Genomic DNA, 25,116 nt, shown 5'->3' with positions numbered 1-25,116 from the left:
TTGCCATTAGCATGACATTTTTGTAAGATTTCTGAGTAGCAGGTTTTCTACGGTAGAGAAGTTCTGCACTTAAATGCAGCGGAAAAATAGATCATGGTATGCTTTTATATAATTCCTTGGTCCTATAGAGATTTTACGTTGTCAAACATATTAGGGACTACTTTCCTTGATTGAAGAGAGCTTTTTTCCTGAAATGGTAAACTGGTAATTTCTTATGATCTGCAAAGTGTTTGTGAAAGCAGTTCTAGGTCTTGAATATATGAGATGATAAGCAACATTGAAGGCTTAATAGTGCTTGTGTATCTGATGACCTCTGCTGCTTAATATTGGCCTTGATAGCAGATAATTCTGTCTACATATCAACTTCATTGGTAATTGTTTATGTATTTAAGCAACTCTTTCTTTACAATTTTAGATAAAGCAAGTTTCACAGTTCCTGTTTTGCATAAAACAAAATGGCTATCATGTTCGCAAAATTATGCAAGTCATGTAAAATATTGCCCCATATATATATATAAAACCAATGTGTGTTTAAAAATTTTAGATTTCAAACACATACCTAGATCCAGTCTTGGGACTGAATCTTGCCGGGGAGGTAAATGTTGGTGAGGTATGATGGATGGATAGAGTCCAAGCATTGCAGTTCTGCTTTCACGCCACGCTGTATCATGGTCTCAATCTGCAATCATTTTTGTTAACAGCTGAGAGGCTATTTTGAACTTTGATTAAAAAAATTTGTTGAATGAAGTAGTTTATTTCACAACCGATAACTGTACCCGAAATCTGATCAATAGTCATGTTATAGTACAGATATGCCCACACTCTAAGCTCTGTAATAGCTGTAAAGTACATAATTATACTTTGACATGCCAAATATCTCTGCTGGAATTTGTCAGCCTGTAAGAAACACCTTCAGTGACGATTAGCACTGCATATAAGTGTGTGCAAAGACAATGGCTAATAACTTAAGATGACAGTGGGTGATGTTTTTATTATTGGTGCTCTCAAGTTAAACATTAGACCAAGAAACCTTTACATTTTTAGAAAGGAGAAAGCATGAACTTAAATGTAATGAAAAATGCCTTCCCCTTGCTTTTCTGGCAAAGCCACAATCGTGGTTCGTCCTGCTATAAGGGTCAACATGGTGGAAGCACATTTCATGCTTGGCAAGCTAATAGGTTATAGGTGTCAAGTGAATTCCAGCCTTGACATTAACAGCATAATTGGGTTGCACCAGGGTTACTTGTTATGTGCAACACACGGAAGTCTAATTCTGTTAATAAAAAGGTGTACTCACCCACCCCTGTTAAAAAGTAGTTCCATAAGTCTGTGCATTAAGCACACTAGCAGGAAACTTCTGATCAGAAATGACTTATCTCAGCACCCACAATGCCAGTGAATAAAGTAAGAAAAATTTCCTGGGTAGACGGAGGCTACATATTTTATACAGGCCCTAATGAGTATTGTAACCTTTCAAATCATTATGAAAATGAAAGAAGATCCTATGTATCTAACATTTTACCTGCTCGGATATTTTTCGGTTAATGAGAATGTAGGGGCGATTCAGCATGCCCAAAAGATTTTGCAAGTCCTCCTCTGTTTGTTGTATGATGGTATTCTCCTCAATAGCTAATCTAGTAATCAAATAACAAATGCAGAAATACTGGTTCTACTCTTTGTTAATGATAAAAGGGTAGAAGATTAGGTGCCTAAGTTCAAAGAAATATTTGTGCCATAATCTCAATAATTGTAAAGTGCAGATATGTCTTTGCTTATTTAGACTGTAAAAGTTAAATAAACGTGTACACAATTTAATTGCCAAGGTCAACACAGCTAAAATGGATGACAAACTGGTTGCCCCTTTCCATAAACATGAATCATTTCTGTTTTTGATGTCAAAGTGGAAAAAAATGAAAGAGCAAGCCATGCTACAAAATGATTGCTTAAGCTCAAACCATAGCCAACCAAGGGCATGACTATTTTAGTCAGTTGATCAGTTCGCTTCTTTTGGTCATTTGAAGTGCTCATCAAAAGTCATGTTTCAGTTTTTCTGATACATTTTAAATGGATGGGTATCTGATCACGAAGATGCAGTGGAGGGGGGAAGTAGCTGGCACATAATGAGTCTAAATGAAAACCCAAGTTTTGTCAGGTTTCCACTTTTTATGCCATCCATAAAATGTTTCACAATATTACTTAAAATATATTCTTAATCAGTTTAAACAAAGAATGAGCAGACCACACACCTGACTGAAACCAGCAGGCCTCAAACTACCAGAAACAATGACCTGGAAACTGTACCTTGGTATATCAGTGGGAAGAATGCCTAACCACTTGATAGCAGGAACTGCAAGATGGTGGTTCTCAAAAGCCTGTGCCTACAAAAATGCACATATAAAGATTTTATGAAACACATTTAAAAAAAAAAAAAGTATGCATCATGTAAGAACATACTGAACACATCCACCTATCTAGCTTTTGAAATTCATAGATGTAATTTCCTGTGTTGATATATAAAGCGAGGAGAGCATTCTGTCCTTACTGGAACTGGGGGGTGGGTGCATGAACTGATGTGGCAGCAGACAAGGCCTGCCACAAGCCGAGAGGTCCTTGACAGGATGAACTGTTTCCTCCACATTCTTTAACCAGTTCATCTGAACACTGGTATCTTGGACATTATTGTGCTGGGATTTACATGACCAAAATGGACCAGCTTATGCTGCTCAACTATTTCAAGTAAGCAATTGTGGTGACCATGCTTTGTACGAAGTCATTCGTTCTGTGTTCGCTAGGAAATCTGGAGCAGCCTCCTAAAGCATTTGTTCTCAAATACCTGGATTCTCCTCTCCATATCAGCAAGCAGTGTCCATGTTTCACACCTGTAAAGCAGGATTGGTACTACGAGGGACTTGTACAAATTGTATTTTGCAGTAAACTAGATGTAATGGCTGTGTCAGACTATCCAGCTCAGTAATTGCCGTTACTACTGTCATGATCCTGATTCATTGAAGAACTGCCATCTTTGGAGTTGTCCTTTTAAGTTAATCTCTTTGAGCAGTACTTTGTTCATGTAGAGATCTTTGCCTTTGCCAATGACCATAATTTTGCTCTTGTAAGTGTTCTCCATTCCACATGCATTGTCTGTTGGTATGGTCTTGTAATTCTCTGTTAATGCCTGCCATCTGAGTGAAGTCATGCAAATGCTTTTCTATATGGTTGCGACAGTTGACAATCTGTTTCACCGTGGTTTGAAGCCAGCCTGTTCTGCTAGCAGTTGCTCAGTGGTGGTGCAGATGTGATTTTCTGTATTTCAGCATAACTGCATGAGTGGCTGATCACGCTTATTGCTTTGTAGACTTTTTTTTCTTTTTGGGAAGTGGTATGACTAATGATTGTGTCCATTGCATTCCTAGACTCTGGCACAAAACAGTGTTGTTTTATCCCCATCCTACTCGAGCAGCTCTACTAGGACACTGTCAACACCAGGTGACTGAACCTGCAAACCTACTAGTTCTGTGGAAAGAGCACTGTGCAGTCTGAAGTAAGAAAAGCTAGAGACATAAACATACACCTCATTAAACTTTCCATGAGTTGTGCGCTAGTTCTTGTGACAATCTGGGAGATCATTCACAATGTTTTCTCTGCTTGGTGTATTGGGTGCAAGGTAGGAGGAGTAATTCTTGGAGGAAGGGGGTAGCTGTCATTTTTTTTAGTATTCTACATTAGAGGAGGTTGAGGTTGTATATCTGTGGTCCATGTCTGGGACTTCGATTTCATCTATACCTTGAAGAAGTTCTCAGCATGGTGTGTTTACAATCCAATAAAATGCTTTGCTAAACAAGCCACACCCTGTGAGGTAGCTAATGGGACTGCTACCCTGGGTGAGTTGAGGCATCACTGCCTTTAGTGCAAGTAAGGCTGCCATGCCATGAACAACTCAGTCCATCAATAAGTAACAAGTCCAAAACTATCCACAGCCTGGATATCAAAAGAACAGGAAAAGATTTATAAATTTGTTAAACCTTCCCTTTGACATTTAATTTTCATGAACAGGGTTTACATACCTTTGAACCATACTTATACACCAGCATTATGGCAATACCTGAAAATAAAATATTCAGATTGTCAAGTAAAAAAAAAAAAAATGATATAGCTTTGAAACACTGATGTCTCAGAAAAAGCAAGAAATCTTGATCATCAGACCTAACTAACGTTGGCAATTACAAATCCATAAATCTTTCCTGTTGTAAAATTTAGAAAATTCTGGATGTTATACATAACTGAAATGTTTTTATGGGTATTTTGATACAAATGATTTATCAAGAGGATGTATACCATGCGGGTCTGCATCCATCAAAGCAAAGGTGGGCAGGTGGAATGTTTCCCACAGTTTATGAACCAACAGTCTGGTACCTATGTCAGGAAAACCCTTACCCTGAAAAAAGGCACTCATATTTTAGTAAGGGGTAAAAGGCTTAAGTGATCCAAGATGTCTCATTTACAAGACAGAAAAGACTAAAAGCAATGAAAACAGTTCTTGTGAAAATCAGTTTTTTCTTTTTCTTTCTTTTTTTTTTTTAAGATGCTTTTAGGCTAGGGAATAGTGTGTTGAAGGCAATTCTGGGGCTTATTGTATACATGAAATCAAAATATTAAACTCACAGTGATGATGATAATCTTGGCAAAAAAATTTTCACATAGGTTGTCAGTAAGTAGTTTCTGAAAAGTGGCATCCTTTTCCACAATCAAGACAAAACGAGCCCCTGAATGCATGTCTGCAGTATTGTTAAGTGTGTTAATGATTCTTAGTATATGTACTACTACTTCATTGATAGAATGTTCAGGATATAAATATTGTTGAAAAGGATACATAGCATGTCTTTCTCATGAGCTGGAATCTGAACTCCCTGTAAAAGTTTCAGAACATTTACTTCACTCTGACATGTAATTCTATTCCTCACCCTGGATGTTTTTCAGAAATGTTAGCAGGTGTATGCAATCACACATACACCATCATAATCATGGTTGTAATTTTGTCAAGCCTATGACATCAATCAAACGCTTAGGTATTTGAAATTAAGGGAGAAAAAGTTTTAAAAATCAATTATAATACTAGTGTCATACCATTTTTGTCTTGTTACAGTCAATGTGGTGGCCATATTCATCATAAAACTGAAGGTTTCCTGCTACAAGACCTTTACATGTTGCCAGCTGAAATAATAAGGAACAATAATATAAGGATATATTTCAAATAAAATTTTATTATGCTCTCTCAACCTGTCTTTTGAAGCAAACACTGTCCTCATCACATAACCTGCTTAAGCTTGCTTTTGATGTGTACGTTACTAAAATATGTTTTCTAGTTCTAAACAGGGTAAACAAAGCAGCGGGAGAGCCTTTACATTAGACTTACCACATGCAGTTTCCATCTTGGAACCTCAAGCATACAAGCAATATTGTCAATCAGATTGTCAACCACTGACTGAGATCCAAAGAGACCTGGATACTGGTAATATATGTCCCTATTGTGAAAACAATGTACTAAATGTTGAGCAATACTTGAACTTTATTATAGACAATCATGATTTAAGGAACATCACTTCTAGTATATGCATTAGACGAGAGATTAATTTTTCAGCATACATTTGAAATGCAGTCTAGTTTCTAGGTAATTAATTATTGAATATGCACATTAGTTATGGTTAATTTTAAATACCACAAACCTAGAGCAGTCTTAAGGTAAAATCTTGAGCTGTTTTAAAAGTTCATTAAAGGCTTATGATGGTCTTTCTCAGTGTGAAGATAATTTTTATTGCAACTTTAGTTAAATAATACTGCATATTATTCTTTCTATATATATATACACAATATTCTACATCAGGGGTGGGGAACACTTGGCCCATGGCTCATATACAGCCTGCAAAGTATTTTGACCTGCTAAAGCAATCCAGATTCTGGTAAATCTACAAGCTTTTTTTAATACCAATGTAAATGTATACTAAGTGAACAATAAATTTTGAGGGACAAGCAAAAAATGTCAAATAATGGGATAGACAGGACGCATGAGTACATGACAGAATAGCTTCTCGACAGCAGCCTGTGGCCTGTAAGGAAGATTTTGAAAAATTATATGTGACCTTAACCCCATCTGAGGGTGGGCCATGTCAACAAATCCTCCAGGATTGGAGGAGGTATGTGTGTACTAAATAGCCATTATTATTATCATTGTACTTTCAGTCTGCAACCACAAGTAGAGAACTGTGCATTAACAAAAAAATATTTTGATACTACTCAGTCTACTTTAGGAACTCCTTAATTATAAACATATGTTTTACAAACTCCAAACAGATGTTTTACTGTGCTTTTCATAGTAGCAGAGTTTTTGCACACCTAATTACGAAAAGGTGGATTGTGGTGACTGAGGACAGCAGTGCCAAGTAGTCTGGGCTTGACCAAATAGAACATACTAATTTTTAAGTAGATAATTTTGTGAGGCCTACAAATGATGTTATAAATATCAAATTGGCCTTGGAAGAAAAAAGATTCCCCACCCCTGTTCTACATGAAGATCTAGCAGGTTGGGGTTTTTTTTTTCTTTACCAAGTGACTTAGCTCCTATGAATACAAGACACTGTCTCCCAAAATTTAGGTAATGCAAGATTTTTTGGAAAGGTGCTATATAAATCATTATTATTAAAATTTGAGTGAATAACCCTTTACTGTTCCGTAGTACAAACATCTTGCACAGAAAGGGGTAAAAGATGTCATAGATGTGCTAAGGTCAACATGGCTATAGCCACTAAAACAGCAAGACCCAAATGTTAGTAAACATATATGTTGACATTAGTAATGTAATCTTATTCTGTGTTCTTATTATGATTATAAAACTTGGCACAGTTTAAGTTTTGTAGGCCTAACTCCTCTCCATCAATCACAGCTGGGACTACATTTATATGTTAATTGGACATACCTGTAGAAATTTGTGAGGTTATGATTTTTATTATTTTGTGTACATAGGGATATTTGAAGGCTTTTATCTGCAGAATGGAAGAGGATCAGTTAGATTGTGAGAAATAGTTTCGTGAGCTGAGTTCAGTAAAGTCACTGTGACAAAAAAGTCACTTTTGCAGACCTTGAAAGTAATCTCTTAATGTTTGGTCTTTTATAAAATTCTACTACATATGATAAAATTTGTAGAGCGCAGTTTCCCATGTAGAAGCAAGCTCACTGCACTGTGCATTAAAGACTACAAACTATCAACCATGCAACAAAGAAACAAGCAGCAGCAAATGAATGGCACATTGTGGCAAACATAGACCATAAATATAAATCAATCACCCTACCTCTTTGTGCAGTACTTGTTTTCTTGAAGAAGTCTGTATATGATGCTCAAAACTTTCATCATGAATGCTGTTACATGGGCAAAATAAAACATTTTTCTATTATGGATAGCAAGGATACAGATGATAGAGTTGCCTGGAACTAGATGCAGTTATTAACCATCCACCATCTAAATTCATAAAGAAATTTTCAAAGCTGTTAAGAGTTCTATAGGCAAGGAATGTTAATGGTTTACTTAAGTATAGGAAACAGCATGTGGAAGACAGAGCTCTTATCTCTCCTCTACTGCATCCACCTTCCCTGAAATATCAGGTACCCATTCTGTCTGTGCAGAGAAAGTTTTTCAGCCAGACCAGAGAGGGCCTTAAACCAGTGACCTGCTTCCAGTAAAATGCACTAGCAAGCCTGAATTTTATATATTGTATAAATATAACCTAAGCACATTTTCTTTATGAGGATAATTTTTAAAAGTGAAATTTTTTATTGTACCAGTTTGGCTAAAAATTGATAAGATTTTTCCTCCAGAAGAAAAAACCCAAAATGAAATATACAACAGGAAGATTCCTATACTCACAGACCTACAATCTACTGACTTCCCCCACACCCCACTCCCTATTAATCTGTAAATCTCAAGCTCTTACATGTCTATTGTAAATAAAAGAACGAACAACACTTTCTGATTTACCAAATGTTTTTATTGATCGTTTACTATCCAGCCGTATTTGCACCATTTTCTTGACTTCTGGTAGGTTAACTGCTCCATTTTCACTGAAACTTAAAGAAGAAACAACAGAAGCATCCAAATCAACAGATCTTTCTGCTATTACCAGCTGCTGACTGGGAGGATCAAAAGAAAGTGGGAAATGTGTTCACCTAGGACCATCATGGCATTATTATTACTAAAGGGATTATTCATCGATGATCAAGTGCTTGTAGTTTAAGATTACTAAAAATAGTTGAAAAGATATAAGCAGTGCTTTGAGATCCAAACTGGAAAGTGATTTTCTTACACTCTTCACCATACTCCCCATCTTTAGTGTAGGTGCATGCCATAGGTACTATAAATTAAAGAAAGCTCCTGTATGAACTATGGATCAGATTTTTGGGGTTAATTAAATTTCCTTTACTATAAAAGTCTAGTTCATTTTACCCTTTGAATTATATCATGTACAGATAAGTGTGGTTATGAATACTTTTGTGATGCAATCATAAGAAATAGAGTATCACCTAACATTATCCCAGCTGGCTCTGTTGCAAAATCTGAGTTTAGGAAATTCTCCTCGGGCGATAGATAATACAACTTCTAGGCAGACCATTTCCACTTTTTTCAATGTTTCCTCCCTTTCAAAATACAACAAAACGACTTAAGTGCACAAGCCTATATACTGAGAAAAATAATTGTCTTCCAGAAACAGCATTATCTATATAATACTCAAATGCCCAAATTCTAAAGGTCGATTTACTTTTACTTATTATCATTATTGTCATCTAACTAGCACCTATTCAATCATAGCTATATTATAGTGTATTAGACCAGTAATATCTCATCAAAAACAATTACACTCATCGCATTAGCATCTTAATTTGCGAAGTATATAATTTTATGTAAACTTATTTCATTACTACTGTCACAAAAGTACATCCAGTTTTCAATTGTGATGAAACAAATGCGGCAATTTAAATTTGAAATTAATGGTACAGAGTGATATTAGTAAAGTGGTCCGCGGTCCGAAATACATTGAGTACCACTGTATTAGACTATGAAACCCAAACGCGAATAGGTGACGTAACTTTTTTTAAAGGATTTAACCTGTCTGCATAGTTTTTCTCGTTATAACATCCAAGAAAAGATTCCATGTTGAAGTAGAAGAACAATACGATTTTGTGAATGTATTCATAGGCTTCTAAATCTTATCTGTACTTGTCGTCTGCTTAACTTTGGTCGCAAAGGAGTAGTGTCCCTTTGTCCGGGGAGCGAGCTCCGTGTTTAGATGGCAGCATGGACTATTTTCAGGTTCTCGACTAGAAATCTCCGATGACCAACCACCCTGCAGAGTATTTGGTCTACCAACTTCCAAACTATCAATGAAGACTTTGTCTGTCATTTGCCATACTCTAGATATTTCGTATATTTCTAAAGTTTCCGCTTTACTGTAAAATCTAGACGTTTATATTTGAAGCTCAGTAAAGTAAGAACCTCTGAACTATAGCAATAACGAATCAGGTCTGTGACTTAAAAGCATACAAACACTAAAAAAAAAAAAAAAACTTGCTTGATGATTGAGAAAGTAATGAAGTAGATTTAACAGAATTGTAGGATGGGAAATTGCAAGCCGTTAACAAACTGCCTTTAATGAACTGAAGGAGAAAATTTGTATCCGACTCAAAACGTTTTTGTCTTGGTGTTTGTTTGAAAGTAAACTTTGAAACAAATGAACATTATGTATTGTGCCAATCAAAACTGCGAAACATAGTTGAAAACAACAGTGGTGAGATCACGAACTTATTAAACACACGTTCATGGTGAGATGAAGTATATCACACAAGGCAAACAAAGATATAAAGAGGCAACTTTTCTTAGATGATCAGTACTTCAAAGCTTGACAGAAGAAGGTAAAAACTGATTTAGGAAGAAGGAATGTGCTATTCAGTACCAGCCATGCATTATATCCACCTCTTTAATGTGCATGGTACTGAATATGAAACTTCATATGCTTGCATCAAAAATCACTATAAATATATAAAATAAAAAGATCAGGCTCATTGAAACAAGATTTTTATTTATTGTTCAGAATGCATTGCAAAAAATTATGTATGTGACATGATAATCGTTCAATGCATTCAGTAAAAGCAATGAAACCATTACTTGCAAACACTATTTAACCTGAACGATGTCATGTTTGATTTTGCAACAAATGAGTCAAAGCTGCTTAATACTGGAATTCTTTTCAACTAAATAAAGTTGTCAGCAAAAATATTTTAACATCAAGAAGTATTTCATAAAATCAAAAATTCTGGCCTGTGCTTCGAGTGAACTTGTCCTATCAAAGATGTCAAAAATTAAACAGTAATTATCTTACAACGTGCTACAGTTACAAATTTGCAGAATAACTAATTTTGCTTCAGATTTTTATTGTAAATTGTGCTATGACTAAGCATAAAATCTCATGATTAAATATCAGCCCTTTCAAATGCATATTGAAAACAATTAAAAGAGACTAACTGTGCAAAACTTAGTCTAAAATGTAGGTTTGAGTCCTTGGTCAATGACAGAAAAAAAAAATCTCTGTCCTCTCAGCAGCAATGAAAAGGCCAAACGATTGGGCTCCACATTCCCCATGCTTTAGTTAGATGAACCTCTTACAGTCCACTGTCTCTAAACTAAAGGACTTACCATTTAACCTAAAAAAAATACCCCCCCCCCAAACAGCATGAATTTCTCAGAATACACATGAGAAATGACTGCAAGAAATCCAGGTACACTTTTAAACAACCAAAAAAAAAAGACTTATCTGATTATTGAAGACTTTATCACTGACCATTTAATATTCTGCAATGGAATGAGAGACAATAGAACCAATGAGTAAAACTTAAAGATGTAGCTAATCTGTGACCACATGTAACAGCAGACAAGGCTTGCCATTAAAGCTGTAGAGCTGCAGGCAGCAAGCCCTATTAGTCTTGAGTTTTATATCAAGAAATTCAGAGTAGTCTCAAATGCCTTAATTCTTTTATCCACATCAGCAAGCAAAGTCCTTGTCTCAGATATAACAGCAGGATGGGAACTATGAAGGACTTGTACAGCTGTAGTTGCTAGCAAACTGCACCCAATCCTGTTCAGCCTGGCCATTGCTATGTAGCTGCCCTCTTTGGAAAGGTTTGCTTCAATCTCTTCAATCTGTACTCTGCTCATGTAGACAATGGTATTAACTATACTATATAATGTGGAACACAATGTTTAAAAAAGATAAAAAGATAAAAAAAGACTAGCTTTTTCAACCAGGTGTCTGCTATTTTAAGCAGAAAGGAAATGAATTGTATCAGGTCTAGTTACACATCATTTTTCTAAAAACATCACAGCATCAGGGTAGTGGATCGAAACTAAATAAAGTGACTGCAATAGTACTGCAAACAGTACTGAAAGTGTCCAAAATCATCTATAAATGCTTAAAAAGGTAGCAGAGACCAGAAGAACAAAGGCAGCAGCAAATAATTTTCAAGTCCAAGTTCTTAACTAAGGACACACCTTACACGTACACTTATAAATGTGGCTGAAGCCTTATCAGCAACAAACTGGGGACAACTGTGTGCATTTTCCACTATATTTTTTCATGGTAATGCAACAGAGGAGGGTAGGCTGCATCAATGAGTGATTGATTTGTGCATAGAGATGATTATGTATCATGAAATTACTTACAACTCAATGATATTTACATAGTGGGAAAGGAGTGATGGGGAAATAAGGCAAAACACTGAAAATAATGCACAGTAGTGACTATCAGAGGTAACAGTCAGAGTAAGGCTATAAGATCATTTTACTGCTATTAACCTGTTATAAACCAGAAGGTTTTTTAATAAAGTATAGTGATGAATGTGAAATAATATTAAAGAGCAGATTTCAGTTAAACACAAATTATCACACGTGGGCTAAAGAGGACATGGGTCATAGGTTATGTGATATACAATCTGGAATAATGTTCCTTAAGCTTCATAAATGGTTCAACTCAGCAGTTTGTGTCAAAATGCCCCAAACAATACTGGTAACTGTTTAAATCCTTCACTTAATAAATTGATGTGTATAAAACAATATAAAAACCAGTGCCTTTGTTTTTGTGAGTGTTACAATTTCTTCAGTGTACAAAAGTATCCCAACCCTTCACATCTATCTTTAGCATTCTCATAAAAAAAAAATGAAATGGTAAACAACAAACAGAAACCAACCCCAAGGTAATCTTTTAAAAAAGTCCTTGGTCAAAAGGCACACATAATTTTATATTTTTTTAAGACTCTCCCCATAGCCCCTGTATGATAGAAAGTAAGAAAGTCATTATTTCTTTATTCAGCTACTGTGATCAGTTAATTTTGTGCCGTCGGCCTGGTAACAATGGATCATTTTCTTCCCCATCTGATTCTCCATGGGACTCTGGGAGACCTTTGATCAGCTGTTCTCTTTCTTGTAACAGCTGCTGCTTCTGCTTCCTACTGATGTTTAATAAACCACCCTGAAAAGAATTCAAACTTTAATTTACAATGCAAACATCATAAATATCTAAATTAATGATAATGATAACTGATATCGGATAATGGGTTCCCCATACTCCATGTGTCTATGCTTCTGGCCTTTGAAGGCAGAGTAGCTGCAGGATCATTTTAATTTATATATTATTTTTGAATGTTTCAAAATTATGGACTCCAAGTTATTCTTAAAGGTTAACTCAATGCAAAATTATTTTAAAATAAATGGTTTAGTTCACATTATATGAATTCCTGATAAATGAGTGAATAACTCTACTTCATGTGCATGGTGCCTGCATTTTAATGCTGACTGACTTGACTGCTTTTAGGAAAGGGTAAAATCCCCAGTTCCACCAACTACTGTTGAATCACTGATACCTACACGTGCTTCAAAACTCTTTCTCATTGCTTTGGAAATAAGTCAGAACTTCACAAAGGCAGGCTTTCTGGTAAGCAGCATTGATATATGCTTTGAAGTTCTCATGCTGGTAGGAGCCTTTGCAGGCATCAGTAATGCAACATCTAAATTTATGTTAATGAATGAGTTTATTTCTAAAAACAAAAGTATACTATATCTTAATAACACACTAATGACAATGAAAGTTTCTGTTAAATTATCAGCATCTATTAATTTCATGTTTGTTTCAGGTTAACATTAAGTAAACATGGGGGAAAAAACCTATATAAAGAAGCAACATTACCCGTCGTTTGTCAACAATGTTAAGGACTGTGGTTACAGCCATGCAGGAGAGTACATTGGCCAAAGGAAAATCATGACAAATTTCCATCTTTCAAGCTCCTTCTGTTTATCAGCTGATGTAGTACTTCAAAAAATCAAATAAATTCACAACACATGGTGAGCACCTCAAATGATGTATGTTTACATGTACCTACACACATGCAAAAGTGTGTATGTTCTTGCATGCTTGCAATTACATCTTACACGTGTATGTGTAATATATACATAAATGTGTGCATGAATAAGAGAGAAACTGCTGGCAACAAAGAGCATGAGAGAATGTGTTAAGTTTAGAAGAAAGAGCCAGAAAAGTCAGGTAAATGCATAATGAGAATGAAATAAATGTCATGATTATGTCGTCATTATCTTAAACAACAGGAGATTGAGAAAGCGTACACTCTTCCACCAACAATTATCATTCAGTAAGCACACCTCTGTATGTCTCCCCAAAGGATCATGGAGAAAAAAAAGAAGAGGAAGCATAAGGTAATGCTCACTTGTCATCCTTCTTGCCCAGAATCTGACCAACAACTAGGTTGGAGATGCCGATTCCAATCATTTGCAATGATGTGGTCAATCCCATAGCGGTACCCACTGTGGCCTGGGTCACAACAAGTGGGATGGTTGGCCACATGCTGGCCTAGTTACAAAAGCAAAGATTTAATTGTGCACATTCAGTTGCATATTTACCAGATTTGGATGCCTAGGAAAAAATAATTAAAGTGACAGACACAATCAAAATTCTGAGGGTGGAACGTGCATGTGTTGGGGTCTTTTAAATTCACCAGATTGATATGAACTTAAACATTTTCCCAATGATACTCTTCATTTAATTATAGAGAAATACAGTGTTGAAATTTAAATATATATATTTTTTTAGATTTTCAAAGATCCTGTAAGGCAGGCTGATTGTAGCTAGATGTATGTTATGCATGCTAACAACCTATAATAACTCACTGCTGCAAAGGAGTAGGTGACGCCAAGCCAGAAAGTAGCTACCAGAGGATAAACCATACTAAAAGCAAGGAGCCCAAACACCGGAATTGTCAGGAAAGCACAAAGGAAAGCCAGTATGCCTCGTTTTCCAATGATGTCCTGTGTTAAAAATAAAAGCATCGAACAGTTTAAATAAAAATATGTCAAAAGAACATCAATACAAGATAAGTCTTGCGCGCATGTAACCTGCACACATATATCCCTAACATGTTGTACCTCATATAAACAAATCTTTCAAATGCACAGGCACAATGACTGGTGGAAAATGAAAAATATGTCTAGATATGCAAACTTACAATCATGCCACCAAGGAAGGGAGAAATAATCATAGACACATCATAGACAGCTCCTGCGATGTATGCTGATGTTTTCTCATTTAGGCTGTACCTTTCACCATATTTGTCGTGAATAAATTTGCTGAAAAATAATGAATTGTTTCACACTCTCTACTTGGGAACAAAAGAAACATACAGTAGTTCAGTATACACAGTAATATTACAAAAGGAGTAAGTATGCCTTTTGCTCCTTGTCCCAGTCTCCCTTCTAATCTCTAACCTTACTCTTAACCCCACTATTATTCTGTTTTAACTTTAAACCCATAATCTGTAACCATCTACTTCCTTGATTCCCTGTAAAGACACACGAACAAGAGAACAAGCCCAAAAAATTAAACTGTAAACTAACCTAGCATCTGCCATAAATGGGAAGACACCATTGTAGAAAAACATGATGGAGAATGCTACAAGCCAGAACTGCAAGGAAAGATGTCTTATATCTGTGATTTTCTGAAAAGACAATTACAGGAAAAAAATGTACCAACTTTTTTCATGCAAAAAAAGGCAACATTTCTGGTTGCAAACATCAATATATGCATATAGACACAAGCTGAGATGCTGTACAATGTTAAGTATCATCAAGAGAACCCTCTCTTCCCTGTACATTTAACTTGCGAGAAACTTGACTACCATACTTCCCTCTCCATCAATGATAGACCTAAATGCAACTTTGCTGATAACATTGATCTGATGGTAAGCAGCGACAAAACTTTAAGGACATTATCAATAGACTCCCTGTGGGAACCCGGGGTATGTTTGCCTAGCAAGCATTGTAAAAATAGGGTCCCTGGCATCCAGCCAGACATGTCGTAAGAGGCGACTAAGGTGGACACCTCACCTAGAGGTAAAGTAGGTTGTAGTAGGGCTGTGAAAAAAGCTTGTTAAGAAACAAACACCAGAGTATTTGTCACAGATGCCGGGAGGTAATGAAACACACCAGGAGACTGGACTTATGACAGACGACAGTCAAACCCCAGAGGGAGCTGGCGCCCCAACAGTGGATCAATAGACTGGTGAACTCAGCAGGTGTATAAGAAATGGAAATCAGTACTGACAATAGAAAAGTTATGGTCAATACTGATGTTGGCAGTAAAGCAGAGATCTGCACATGAATTGACAATAGCTAGGAGATATCAACATCTTCACGTGCCTGGGAGCCACCCAATCCAAAGATGGCGGCTGCATGGCATAAATCCACATCAGAATTGCAATGGTCAGGCTGATCAGGATTTGGCATGCCAACACTAACAGATTGATTGAATAAGTACCTCACAGTTTCCATCTTACTACAGATCCGAGATGTGGATTTAATTTACTGACATGGAAAAATAATACATGCATTCAAAACCAAGCATCGGAAAAAATTGCTCCAAATTTCTGAGAGAAGCACAAGTATGGTTGCTATGCAGATGGACTGTCAAAATCCTCTTCTTGCAACTGTAAAGCAGTGCTTGTCTGATTTTGCTTTGAGACCTGGCACAACACTCTTAGATCATCTTTTAGATCACTCTTGAGGGAGGTTGACGTAAAGGTTGAAAAAAGAAAAACTAGTTGGCAAACATAAAGGAATGGACAGATTGTACTTGGAAAAGGCTTCTGTGGTAAGCTTGGTCAGTTGCTGCATCTTAGCCAATCCCCACAACGCTTATAGGTAAACCAGCACAGATTATACGACTGATGATTAATAAAATCTATGGAAAAGCAGGGAATAAACAGATATATAGCCAGAAGTTATTTTTGAATCTTCAAGTGTTTATTGTTGACACTTGTTTATACATAAGTAAAACAGGTGGGTTTGGTTATTTTGCAATAGCGGTAATGCCTTCTTCTACACCCCTAGGATGTGTTTAGATCAAAACCTAAAGATGAAGATTTTTCTTGAATTTAAAGAAATGGTGCTAAAATCTTCATCATAATTCTTACAAAGCAAGCAAGACTTTTCAGACATTTACAATAAGCATTAAAAAAGCCAAAAAGAATATTTGGGCTTTACAATCTTAAAAAAACTTAAACGATTGTTTGCTGGAGGCCTATGATACAAAAGAAAAATTCACAAAGGTTCAAATGAAAGAGCCATCCAGATTGCAGCTGGAGTTGATAAGACTTTAACACAGTCACCAACCAGTTTTTTAGAGTTGCTCTTTTGACTGGCATCATCTCCAAGTTGCTGCACTCCCCACTTGTCTAAGAAGCTGACAAGGATGGCTGAGATAAAACCCAGAAGACATAGGAAGGCACCTGACAGGTAAAAAGAATAAAAGAACATGGATTGTAAAAATAATTTCTCTTTTCACTAGCAGCTGCTACAGTGTATATACTGCATGTTTTCTCTACTATATTGCTATGCTCAGTACATATTGCAATGCTAATATGATCTAAAATGTAAATAAATTGACTCAATCCTGACACCACAAGAAAAAATAAATGTCAAAGTACAAATCTCTATAGAGAATTTATTCTATACTCTTGAATGCAATAGAAAATTTTGTAAATAGCTGCAAGACCACCTGCTGGTGAGCAGCAAACCTTCAGGCCTCACAGAAATTGGCATTTAGCTATTTCACGACTAATTCTTGGAATTAAAACAACTTAGGAGTCTCATATTTTGATGTCACTGCAATGTTAAGATTGTTGTTTTAAAAAAAAAAACCAGAAGGTCCTTTGTCAAATATTAAACACTATGTGTAACATAAAACAAAAATTAAGAAATAAATGTAAACAAATGACATTAAAAATATTTAAATATTTTCAAGGTTGAAATTGTGTATATATCTGTAGGCCTATGTGCACATATGTGCACAAATATATGTGCATCCATACATTTATACAACTTTCTGCTGAAACATTATTTGAGAAGAATACATTTCTATAGTTTCATAAATATGTAATAAACATAATTATCTGAAGAATAGGGTAATCAACAAAATTCCTTTTGCATATTTATAGGGATAATCAAATAACTTACCACCCCAAAGTGTTACCAGCAGACCATACTTTTCTTGAAAACTCTGTGTGAGAAAAAGTTTAGGACACTGCCTAAGCGAGAGAAGCACAGAGTTATTCCAAATGCCATGGCCAATTCTTTTTCCTTGAACCAGTATGATGTGATTCGATTCTGTACAACTGTGAACAAACCAGGATGAAATCAGCCTCTAAAAAGGCAATTGCATCTACTCAGATCATCAAAATAATTTCACAGGTTACTCTAAAGGCCTTATATGCTAAATACAAGACTATGTCGAGCATCTGTGAATCTTTGCTTTTACACATATTTAGAGAACAACATCTTAAATTAGCAATTTAATAAGGAAGCATACTGGTGAGTGACCCATTTCCTGAGCCAAAAAGAAGACGTCCAACCAGCATCAGGGGGAACATGACTGCTGTGCCACGGAAAAATAGGGAAGCTGCAAATGTTGATGATCCCAGCACACAAAGGAAGGAGAACAAAAATGCTCCAACTGTGAAGTGAATAAAATTGCTAATAAATGCAATTGTTCAAGCATATCAACCATTAAGAGCTCACCATATCATATTGTATTTTTCATCTTTATTATAAATATAACATGAAGAAAGAACATTCATGGAAGCTTTATTTATCTTTGGTGAAGCAATAGCCAAGATTCTATTCTGCTGGGAAAAAAAATGCAAAAGTATTAGACCTTTTCTGAGCCAAAAAAATGGGCTACAGAATAGGTTTGAATGAGTTAAAGAATGTAAAATGCAAAGAAAACATAACAAACATCTCTGTTAAAGCTGAATGAAAAAGGCAGAAAAAAGGAATGAAAAGTAATAGCATTACAAAAATAATTATAAAAACGGCAGAGACTAAAGCCAAAATATAATGGATGCACCATAAAAACCTTAATTTTTACCTCTGTTTCCCATCTTGTCAATCAAAAATCCAGCTGCTATTACAACTGCTGCATTCCTAAGACAAGAAAGGATTTCTGCTGCTAGAAGCTGCAAACAAATCTTGTGAATAATAAATGGGTCTGCCTCAACAGCATAAATTTATGGATTTATATTTTTCTTTTGCCATCTGAATGCTTAGATTTAATAATGTAAAAAATGTACGAAATAATTCTGACTGCATTCAAAGCAATAATTCAAGGAAGTGTTGCAAATAAAAATGAGAAGGTGTTGAGGAATGAGAAGATAAAATAAAAAACAACCCAACAATAACTCCACATTAATCCTTTATCTCTGTAGAGAGGTTGTATGATGATTCTTCTGGCCACCACAGTGTCATAAGGTACCTTGAAGGATGGTCTTCAACATAATTATATGCTGGGTCACATGGCCAAAACAAACCATCTTACACTGTTTGACTGTTGTAAGGGTTCCTGATGTGTGGTGAACATGTTTCATACAAAGTCACTGGTTTTATGTTCTCTGCAGCTGCCTCCTCAGGCGCTTGTTCTTAAAAGCCTGGATTCTCCTCTCCATATCAGCAAGCAGAGTCCATGTTTCACATCTGTAAGGATCAGTACTACAAGGGACTTTTACACATTGTACAGGCCTAATCTGTTACAACCATACCTTCTAGCTTTGAGACTGATTTCTGATTTTGATCTTCCACATCAACTGGTTTTGTGGATGGTAGATTTTTTTTTACTTATAGAGCAGAGGGTTTATGTAAATAGTCATTATTCTTGTTATTGATATATACTGTTATCTTAATATTGTTGTTACAACCACCAGGTCCCCACAAGGCTGTTGTCTATCACCCCTGTTGTGAATCATGTACGCTGACTGCTGAAGTACCGACGAGAAAGCTACCTCATTAAGTTCTCTGATGATTATTAAATCAATGTGGACTTTTTTTAGGAACATAAGATCATGGTAATGCCTTAATAAATTTTATACAGTGGTGCAAGTTTCTGGAGTTAAATGTACATAAAACAAAAGAAATGAATATAGACTTTAGGAAAATCAAAGATGGTTTTGTTACTCTCAGTGTGATACATAGTAAACCTGTTGAAACTGTTAACTCCTCCAGGTACCTAGGCAGTTTTTGATTGCCATCTCAAATGGAATATAAACACCAAAAATATCGTTAAACATGGCTCAACCTCAAGTAAATTCCTCCCTTCAGACTGCCTACCATTCTTTTGACCTCTTCCTGTAGGACTGGTAGGCCTGCAGGTTCTAGTCTGGTTGTTTTGAAGGATGTTAGCATCTGTCTTCAGTTGTTCAGGCCTTTCTAATATTGTCCATAGGTTGAAGACAGTAGTGTTTTCTATGAGAAGGTGATCACTGCTGTCTTCGGTGACTGAGGTCTTGTGTTGACCTGTCTTCGTGAGGGTCTTCAGTAGCTGGCAGAGCTTTTTGCTGTCCCTTCATGCCAGTCTTGCCTCTATGGTCCATATGGTCCAGCAATGGCCTTCAATCCAGTTCTCCCTAGTTGCCTTCATCCCTTTTCTAATGGCACAATTCACTTTTTTAAAGCTGTTTTTAGTTTGTTTTCCTTTCTTTCTTGAAGGCCCTCCTTAGGTCACAGAGGTTTACAATATTGTTTGTGACCCAGGATTGCTTCTTCTTGCTTTGATACCCTGGCACTTCCTGAGCTGTTGACTGTCGAACCTCTCTGTTGTTTCCAACAAGGGTATGTACATCACAATCTGCCATTTCAGTGTAGCAAATTTACTTCCAACTTTGGCCTTGAAGATTTAAGCAGTGAATGTATCTTCTTAAAGCAAATTTGGTGGATGTTCAAGCAGCACTTCACTCTCAACTTTAACTGAGACTAATTAAGACAAGATCATTCAGATACATCATGGACGTGTATAGGTGGATTGCTGTCTGTCTGCCAAGACCAACGCTTAGCCTCTTGCGAAATGATCCGCTGTTAGTCTCGGCGAGCCTAAACAAAGAATGACTAAACCGGAAGCTTTCTTGTATCATGCTTCATTTTAGTAGTTAATCTGAAATGTGGATAAACCGGAAGCTTTCATGCCTACACACTTATTTTATATACCTTCAGTTGCACATATGCAAACATCATCTAACTCTCATGACTATCATTCATGGAGCATCCAAAGCACTGCAAAGAATCAGTAACAGTAATAAAAGTAAATGCCATAATTTAACACACAGTAGCTCATGTCTTATCTCAAAATAATATTTTTAAGTTCTAAAAATTTTTAAAAGGTTGTAAACTGTTATATATCACTTGATCTGGCCATTCAAAGATGTTTTTGATATCTTTAAGTAATCTTTGCAACTTGACTCTTGAAAGATGGTCATTAAAATGTAAGCATGGCCAATGCAGTTTGAGAAATGGAGAAAACTGTAGGCATGGCAATAAACTTTCTTCTTTGTGCATTTCCTAAACAACAGCTATTTTCCTGTTTTTACAATAGTGATGTCCATGAATGTATCATAAAATTGCATTCTGATTTTATTTTTTGGAGAAAGGATGCAGAAAGGCTGGGGATGATTCTACCTTTAGATCTTACTGAAAGCTGTAGTCAGTAAGTTAATGGGGTGTTGCTTTAACAACAAGCTTTCTCTTCTATGACATCAAGTGTGAGAATTCTCATATTAAAAGGCTAGTACCTTATGAGTTGATTTTGGACCTTTTGGACCTCTGCAATGAACTAAGCCTAGTCATACAAAAATTTTCCACTTGATTTAGTTTACCATCTAAACACATTTGCACATACAAGAACAGGAAATGTGCTAGTGTTCATTCCAATTAATAATGCACTGATAGAGGCAAAAAAGGGCACAAAGACAAAGATTAAAACATACGTCCACGCATAAATGGCATAAAGTAGATTATAGTCATCTTGTGACATTCCCAGACAGTCTGTGCAATTATTGCAAGTAAAGTTGCTGGTGGTACAGTTGTTTGTCTGCAATGAGAAAATCAATCAAAAAGATAATTTTCACATTAGTCCACAAAAGTAGTATGTTGCACACTGCAACGTGCACAGATGTACTAATATTTGACCACTTCTTTATCCTGAACTGATTCAGCAAAACAACACAAATTATTGCTTTAAAAAGAACTTACATCTGTAAAAGTTGTTTGAAGGACGCTGGGCATGTCAAAACAGAAATATGAGCCAAAGGTCAGCATGCAGTTGAAAAACAGAACCAGGAAGCGGTAGCCACCTGAGAAAAAAGAAGATATTACAGCTTTATAGGTTCACAATTACAACAACAGAAATATCACATATATGCTCTGTGACGAGTATCAGAATTCAAACCAGTTATCACTATCCCTTGATGCCTTTTTCTTATAGTTTAAATGGTAACTTAAATGACTCCTGGAATAAGCTTTTGATAACACAAGGGGAGATCGAGCATTTGCTTCTCAAGGTATATTAAGATCCCATGTGTGTGCTCACACAAATACATCTTGTGTGCATGCATGTGCACTTCAGGAGATAAAACTAAAAAAAAAAAAATTGATAAAGAGTAATGGTATTAATAAGATTTTATAAGTGCTTTGAAAATGTGTTTAAATACCTAATTTAAAACTTGTTAAAATTATCTTAGTCTGAGATCAAGCTTATCAACAGATCTATGATAGCACCATACATACATGTGGTTAATATTAATGTTGATTTATAGCTGTATTTCTTTACTGCTGAGCAATGCTTTCATTTTGAATATATACAGCTTCCAATAACATGAATACAGTGGTGTAGAAAAATGCTTGGCTTTGAGAGGTGGGGTGATGGGCAAACTTCATCTCTTCTTCTTATTATTCCTTTTCGCTCCGAGTGGAGAATAGGGCCACAACTACATCATACCATCGGATCTGTGCCACACCTTACCCTGACATCCAAAAGACTCCTTCTAAACTGGCAATTAATGGTGATGTGGTCGATCTGGTTTTCTGTATGCCATCTGGTCTAGGTGGTCTTGTAAATTGTTTTGTGTGGAAAGACTGTACCTCTGACTAAAAGTCACTTGAACAAGCAGAAGTCTGTGAACAACTTACCATTCTCACTGCAATTGCCCACACTGTGCTTTCCTATCATGTGTCCTTTGTCGGTGTTTTTTTTTTTAACTTAAGCATTTATGTCGCCCATTATGATCTTAAGGTCTCATTTTGGAGTATAATCAACCAGCACTTGTAGGGAGTTGTAAAAGTCTTCCTTTTCCTCTTCTTCAGCTGCATTGGTAAGTTCATAGCACTGAATCATCGTGATCTTACTTCCTTTAAAGTTGAACCGAGCTGACATGAGTCATGGAGAAACTGCCTCCCATACTTTTAGTGCTCTTGCAGCCTCCAGTATCATCAGTACTGCTACTCCTTGTGTGTGGTCATGGTCTTCATGTCCAAGAGTAGATGCAAAAATGATAGTCTCCCTTGACGAAAGTTGGTCTGACCACTGCCATTCCACCTGGTCTCGCACAGGCAGAGAAGCTTGATGAGCCATAGTTCTTCATTTCCTGGGCTACCTGAGCTGATTTCCCTCTCTTGTATAGGGTTCTGGTGTTCCAGGTCCTTATCCTGGTTTTTGCCTTGGCCATGAGAAGATGGGTCAGGGAGCTGACTTCCCAAAGGCTTTCACCAACACGTACGTGTCATAGGCACTTCTAAAGAGGGAAATTCCCATCCAGGCTCTCGTTGTGTTAGTGCAGTTGCAGTTTCTGTAGCAGGGGTTGTTTTGCAGGGTGGGGTTTCCAGGTGGAGTTGGCAAACTTCATACTGATAGTCAATGACATTCACACTCGCACATTATGAAAAAAAGAGGGGGTGAGTGAAGCCATGAAAACACACACAACTTGTATATGAGTACACAGTGGTAGTATCACAACACATGCTGTTTTCAGTCTTAAACAACAAAGCAACACTTAACAAAAAAACAGAACTCACTGAAAAATGATTCACTACATTATTGCAATCACAAGAATTAAGTAATATTCAGATCAATTATTATAATCATATAAATCACATTCAAGATTTTCATTCAGTGTGACCCCCCAAAAAACCCAAACAAACAAACTATACCCTGCATCTTCTTTGATTAATGTCTTAGTTTTGTAGTAATTAAAGTAGTGTTTCTTACCCTTTCTTGAGATCGAGGGCTAGATGTAAAAAAACAACTTTTGCTTATGTTACTATCCTAAACAAAGACTAGCTTTTTTGTATTTTGTGAAGAATCGCATATCTCAAGTATATGGACCAGGGTGGGTGGAGGCAAAAGATATTCTTGCCCCCTCAGTATATTTTTTGAGGGGGAGGCTGCCTCCCTTGGCCCCCTGGTTCCTACACCACTGGAATATGATCTACCAACCTACGCCACTGCCCAAGAAAGATTATATATCTATAGCTGGATGACTATACCAATGAAACAGTATCAAGATCTGTTCAAAAAAAACTACAGAATCTACAGGAAAGCATAATTAACATGCCTTGATTAATTTGTCTTACACCTCTTCAGTAGGATTATTATATTACTTTCATTAATAATAATGAAGGCGTACGTGATTTGTATGGAGCATATATTCACGCTCTTAAAGTTGTTAAACAAAAGTTAATTATAGCTAGAACGAGACATGAGCAACTTAGTGTTCATCAAAAATATACATTTTGTATTACAAATTATAATTATATGTAGACACACACGATAACATCAAGAGCTTATATTTCCAAGTGAAGAAATGTACTGAAATTTTTTTAAAACAAAGCAAGCCCTACTCACAATCAGCTGGTCGTAAACACGCCATTTTGAAAAATCAGTGTCACATGATGCAGATTTAACATCTGATTGGATTAGATAATCGTCACGCCCACAGCTAGCAGACGACACAAGAAAGCCAACGCGATCGGATCTATGGACACCGCATCTACTGCGTCTATTGTTACACCCGAAGTTGCGAAGTTGCCTGAGAACTTGGGGAAATAATGACCAGACAGGGCGAGGTGGGTGTATCCAGTGGCACCTATAGTGGGCAGGGAAAGGGGGTGGATGGCTCTGGAATGCTCGACGGTAGGGAAAATAAGTAGCACATGCATGCTTAACAGTGGAGGGTGCTTTTTGGATTTGGAATTAGTGAGAGTGGAGAGACGGCAGGTCAGCCGCCGAGTGAAATGAATAAAAACTACAGTTATGCGGCAAAATCGATCTTTGTTGTTTCCTTGTACGACTAGCTCACGTACCTATACGTATAGGCCACCAAATTTAAAATATTTCATTTAATTTAAATCAAACAGAAAATATATCAAGGGTCAAAGAGAAATAAATAAACTTTCAAAGAGGTAACGCTTGATATATTTGTTCCACAGGGAATTAAGGGTTCTATAGCTGTCCCTTTACTGATTATTTTAATGATTGCAGACCTACCCAAATTTAAATTGCAAAACAGTTCGCAGATGACACATATCCTCCTCCTCTCACCCCTCAATTAAATGTGCAAAGTCGATCGCCTTTATGACGAAAGCACTTATATTTAATTTCCTCTTCCAAACACACGTACGCGCATGCAGTTAAAATGCTATACAGT

General features: G+C 36.4%; 2 protein-coding genes and 1 long non-coding RNA gene across 6 annotated transcripts; 1 reads left to right on the top strand and 2 right to left on the bottom strand.

Annotated features, from left to right (window-relative positions):
* Positions 1-126: 126 nt before the first annotated feature.
* LOC112573276 (meiotic recombination protein SPO11-like) lies at positions 127-10,044 on the bottom strand. Of its 3 annotated transcripts, none has more exons than XR_003101196.1 (13): positions 9,152-10,042; positions 8,569-8,682; positions 8,027-8,115; positions 7,344-7,410; positions 5,414-5,522; positions 5,125-5,211; positions 4,871-4,907; positions 4,663-4,775; positions 4,336-4,435; positions 4,065-4,102; positions 2,247-2,378; positions 1,523-1,634; positions 127-679 (listed from the first exon to the last, which is right to left on the bottom strand). XR_003101196.1 is itself a non-coding variant. In XM_025253491.1 (13 exons), exons 1-13 carry the CDS (start codon positions 9,196-9,198, stop codon positions 560-562), a joined length of 1,110 nt encoding a protein of 369 aa, XP_025109276.1. In that variant the 5' UTR covers positions 9,199-9,950; the 3' UTR covers positions 127-559. The 3 variants fall into 3 exon arrangements, 2 of the variants coding, with proteins under 2 accessions (XP_025109276.1, XP_025109277.1); XM_025253491.1 differs by having other exon boundaries at positions 2,302-2,378; positions 9,152-9,950; XM_025253492.1 differs by having other exon boundaries at positions 127-1,634; positions 9,152-10,044.
* On the top strand, positions 2,374-13,347 carry LOC112573278. 2 transcript variants are annotated; one of them, XR_003101199.1, is made up of 4 exons: positions 2,374-3,541; positions 5,144-5,509; positions 12,906-13,025; positions 13,225-13,347. It is a non-coding gene; the product is annotated as an uncharacterized LOC112573278 (long non-coding RNA). The 2 variants fall into 2 exon arrangements; XR_003101198.1 differs by having other exon boundaries at positions 12,906-13,265.
* Positions 10,102-23,651, bottom strand: LOC112573275 (major facilitator superfamily domain-containing protein 1-like). Its single transcript, XM_025253490.1, is given in 15 exon segments — positions 10,102-12,563; positions 13,278-13,342; positions 13,345-13,400; positions 13,813-13,955; positions 14,273-14,410; positions 14,608-14,728; positions 14,996-15,096; positions 16,769-16,884; positions 17,612-17,662; positions 17,665-17,769; positions 17,964-18,107; positions 18,522-18,577; positions 21,403-21,506; positions 21,668-21,768; positions 22,604-23,651. Coding segments are annotated over 15 exon segments (1,491 nt in total). The 5' UTR covers positions 22,644-23,651; the 3' UTR covers positions 10,102-12,413.
* Between the last annotated feature and the right edge of the window lie 1,465 nt (positions 23,652-25,116).

The sequence above is a fragment of the Pomacea canaliculata genome, linkage group LG10 (genome assembly GCF_003073045.1).
Source record: "Pomacea canaliculata isolate SZHN2017 linkage group LG10, ASM307304v1, whole genome shotgun sequence".
Lineage (NCBI taxonomy): Eukaryota > Metazoa > Mollusca > Gastropoda > Architaenioglossa > Ampullariidae > Pomacea > Pomacea canaliculata.
The sequence above is the reverse complement of the archived record's forward strand: the minus strand, read 5'-3'. Positions and strand labels throughout refer to the sequence as shown.

What these genes read in the sequence shown, in the direction of transcription:
- LOC112573276 (XM_025253491.1), bottom strand. Translation starts at nt 9,198, where the DNA reads ATGGAATCTTTTCTTGGATGTTATAACGAGAAAAACTATGCAGACAG. An exon ending in GCCAGCTGGGATAATGTTAG is followed by an intron (nt 8,116 to 8,568) that starts GTGATACTCTAT and finishes TTCTTCTTTAAG; the next exon opens with TTTCAGTGAAAATGGAGCAG. An exon ending in GATGGATGCAGACCCGCATG is followed by an intron (nt 4,103 to 4,335) that starts GTATACATCCTC and finishes TTTTATTTTCAG; the next exon opens with GTATTGCCATAATGCTGGTG.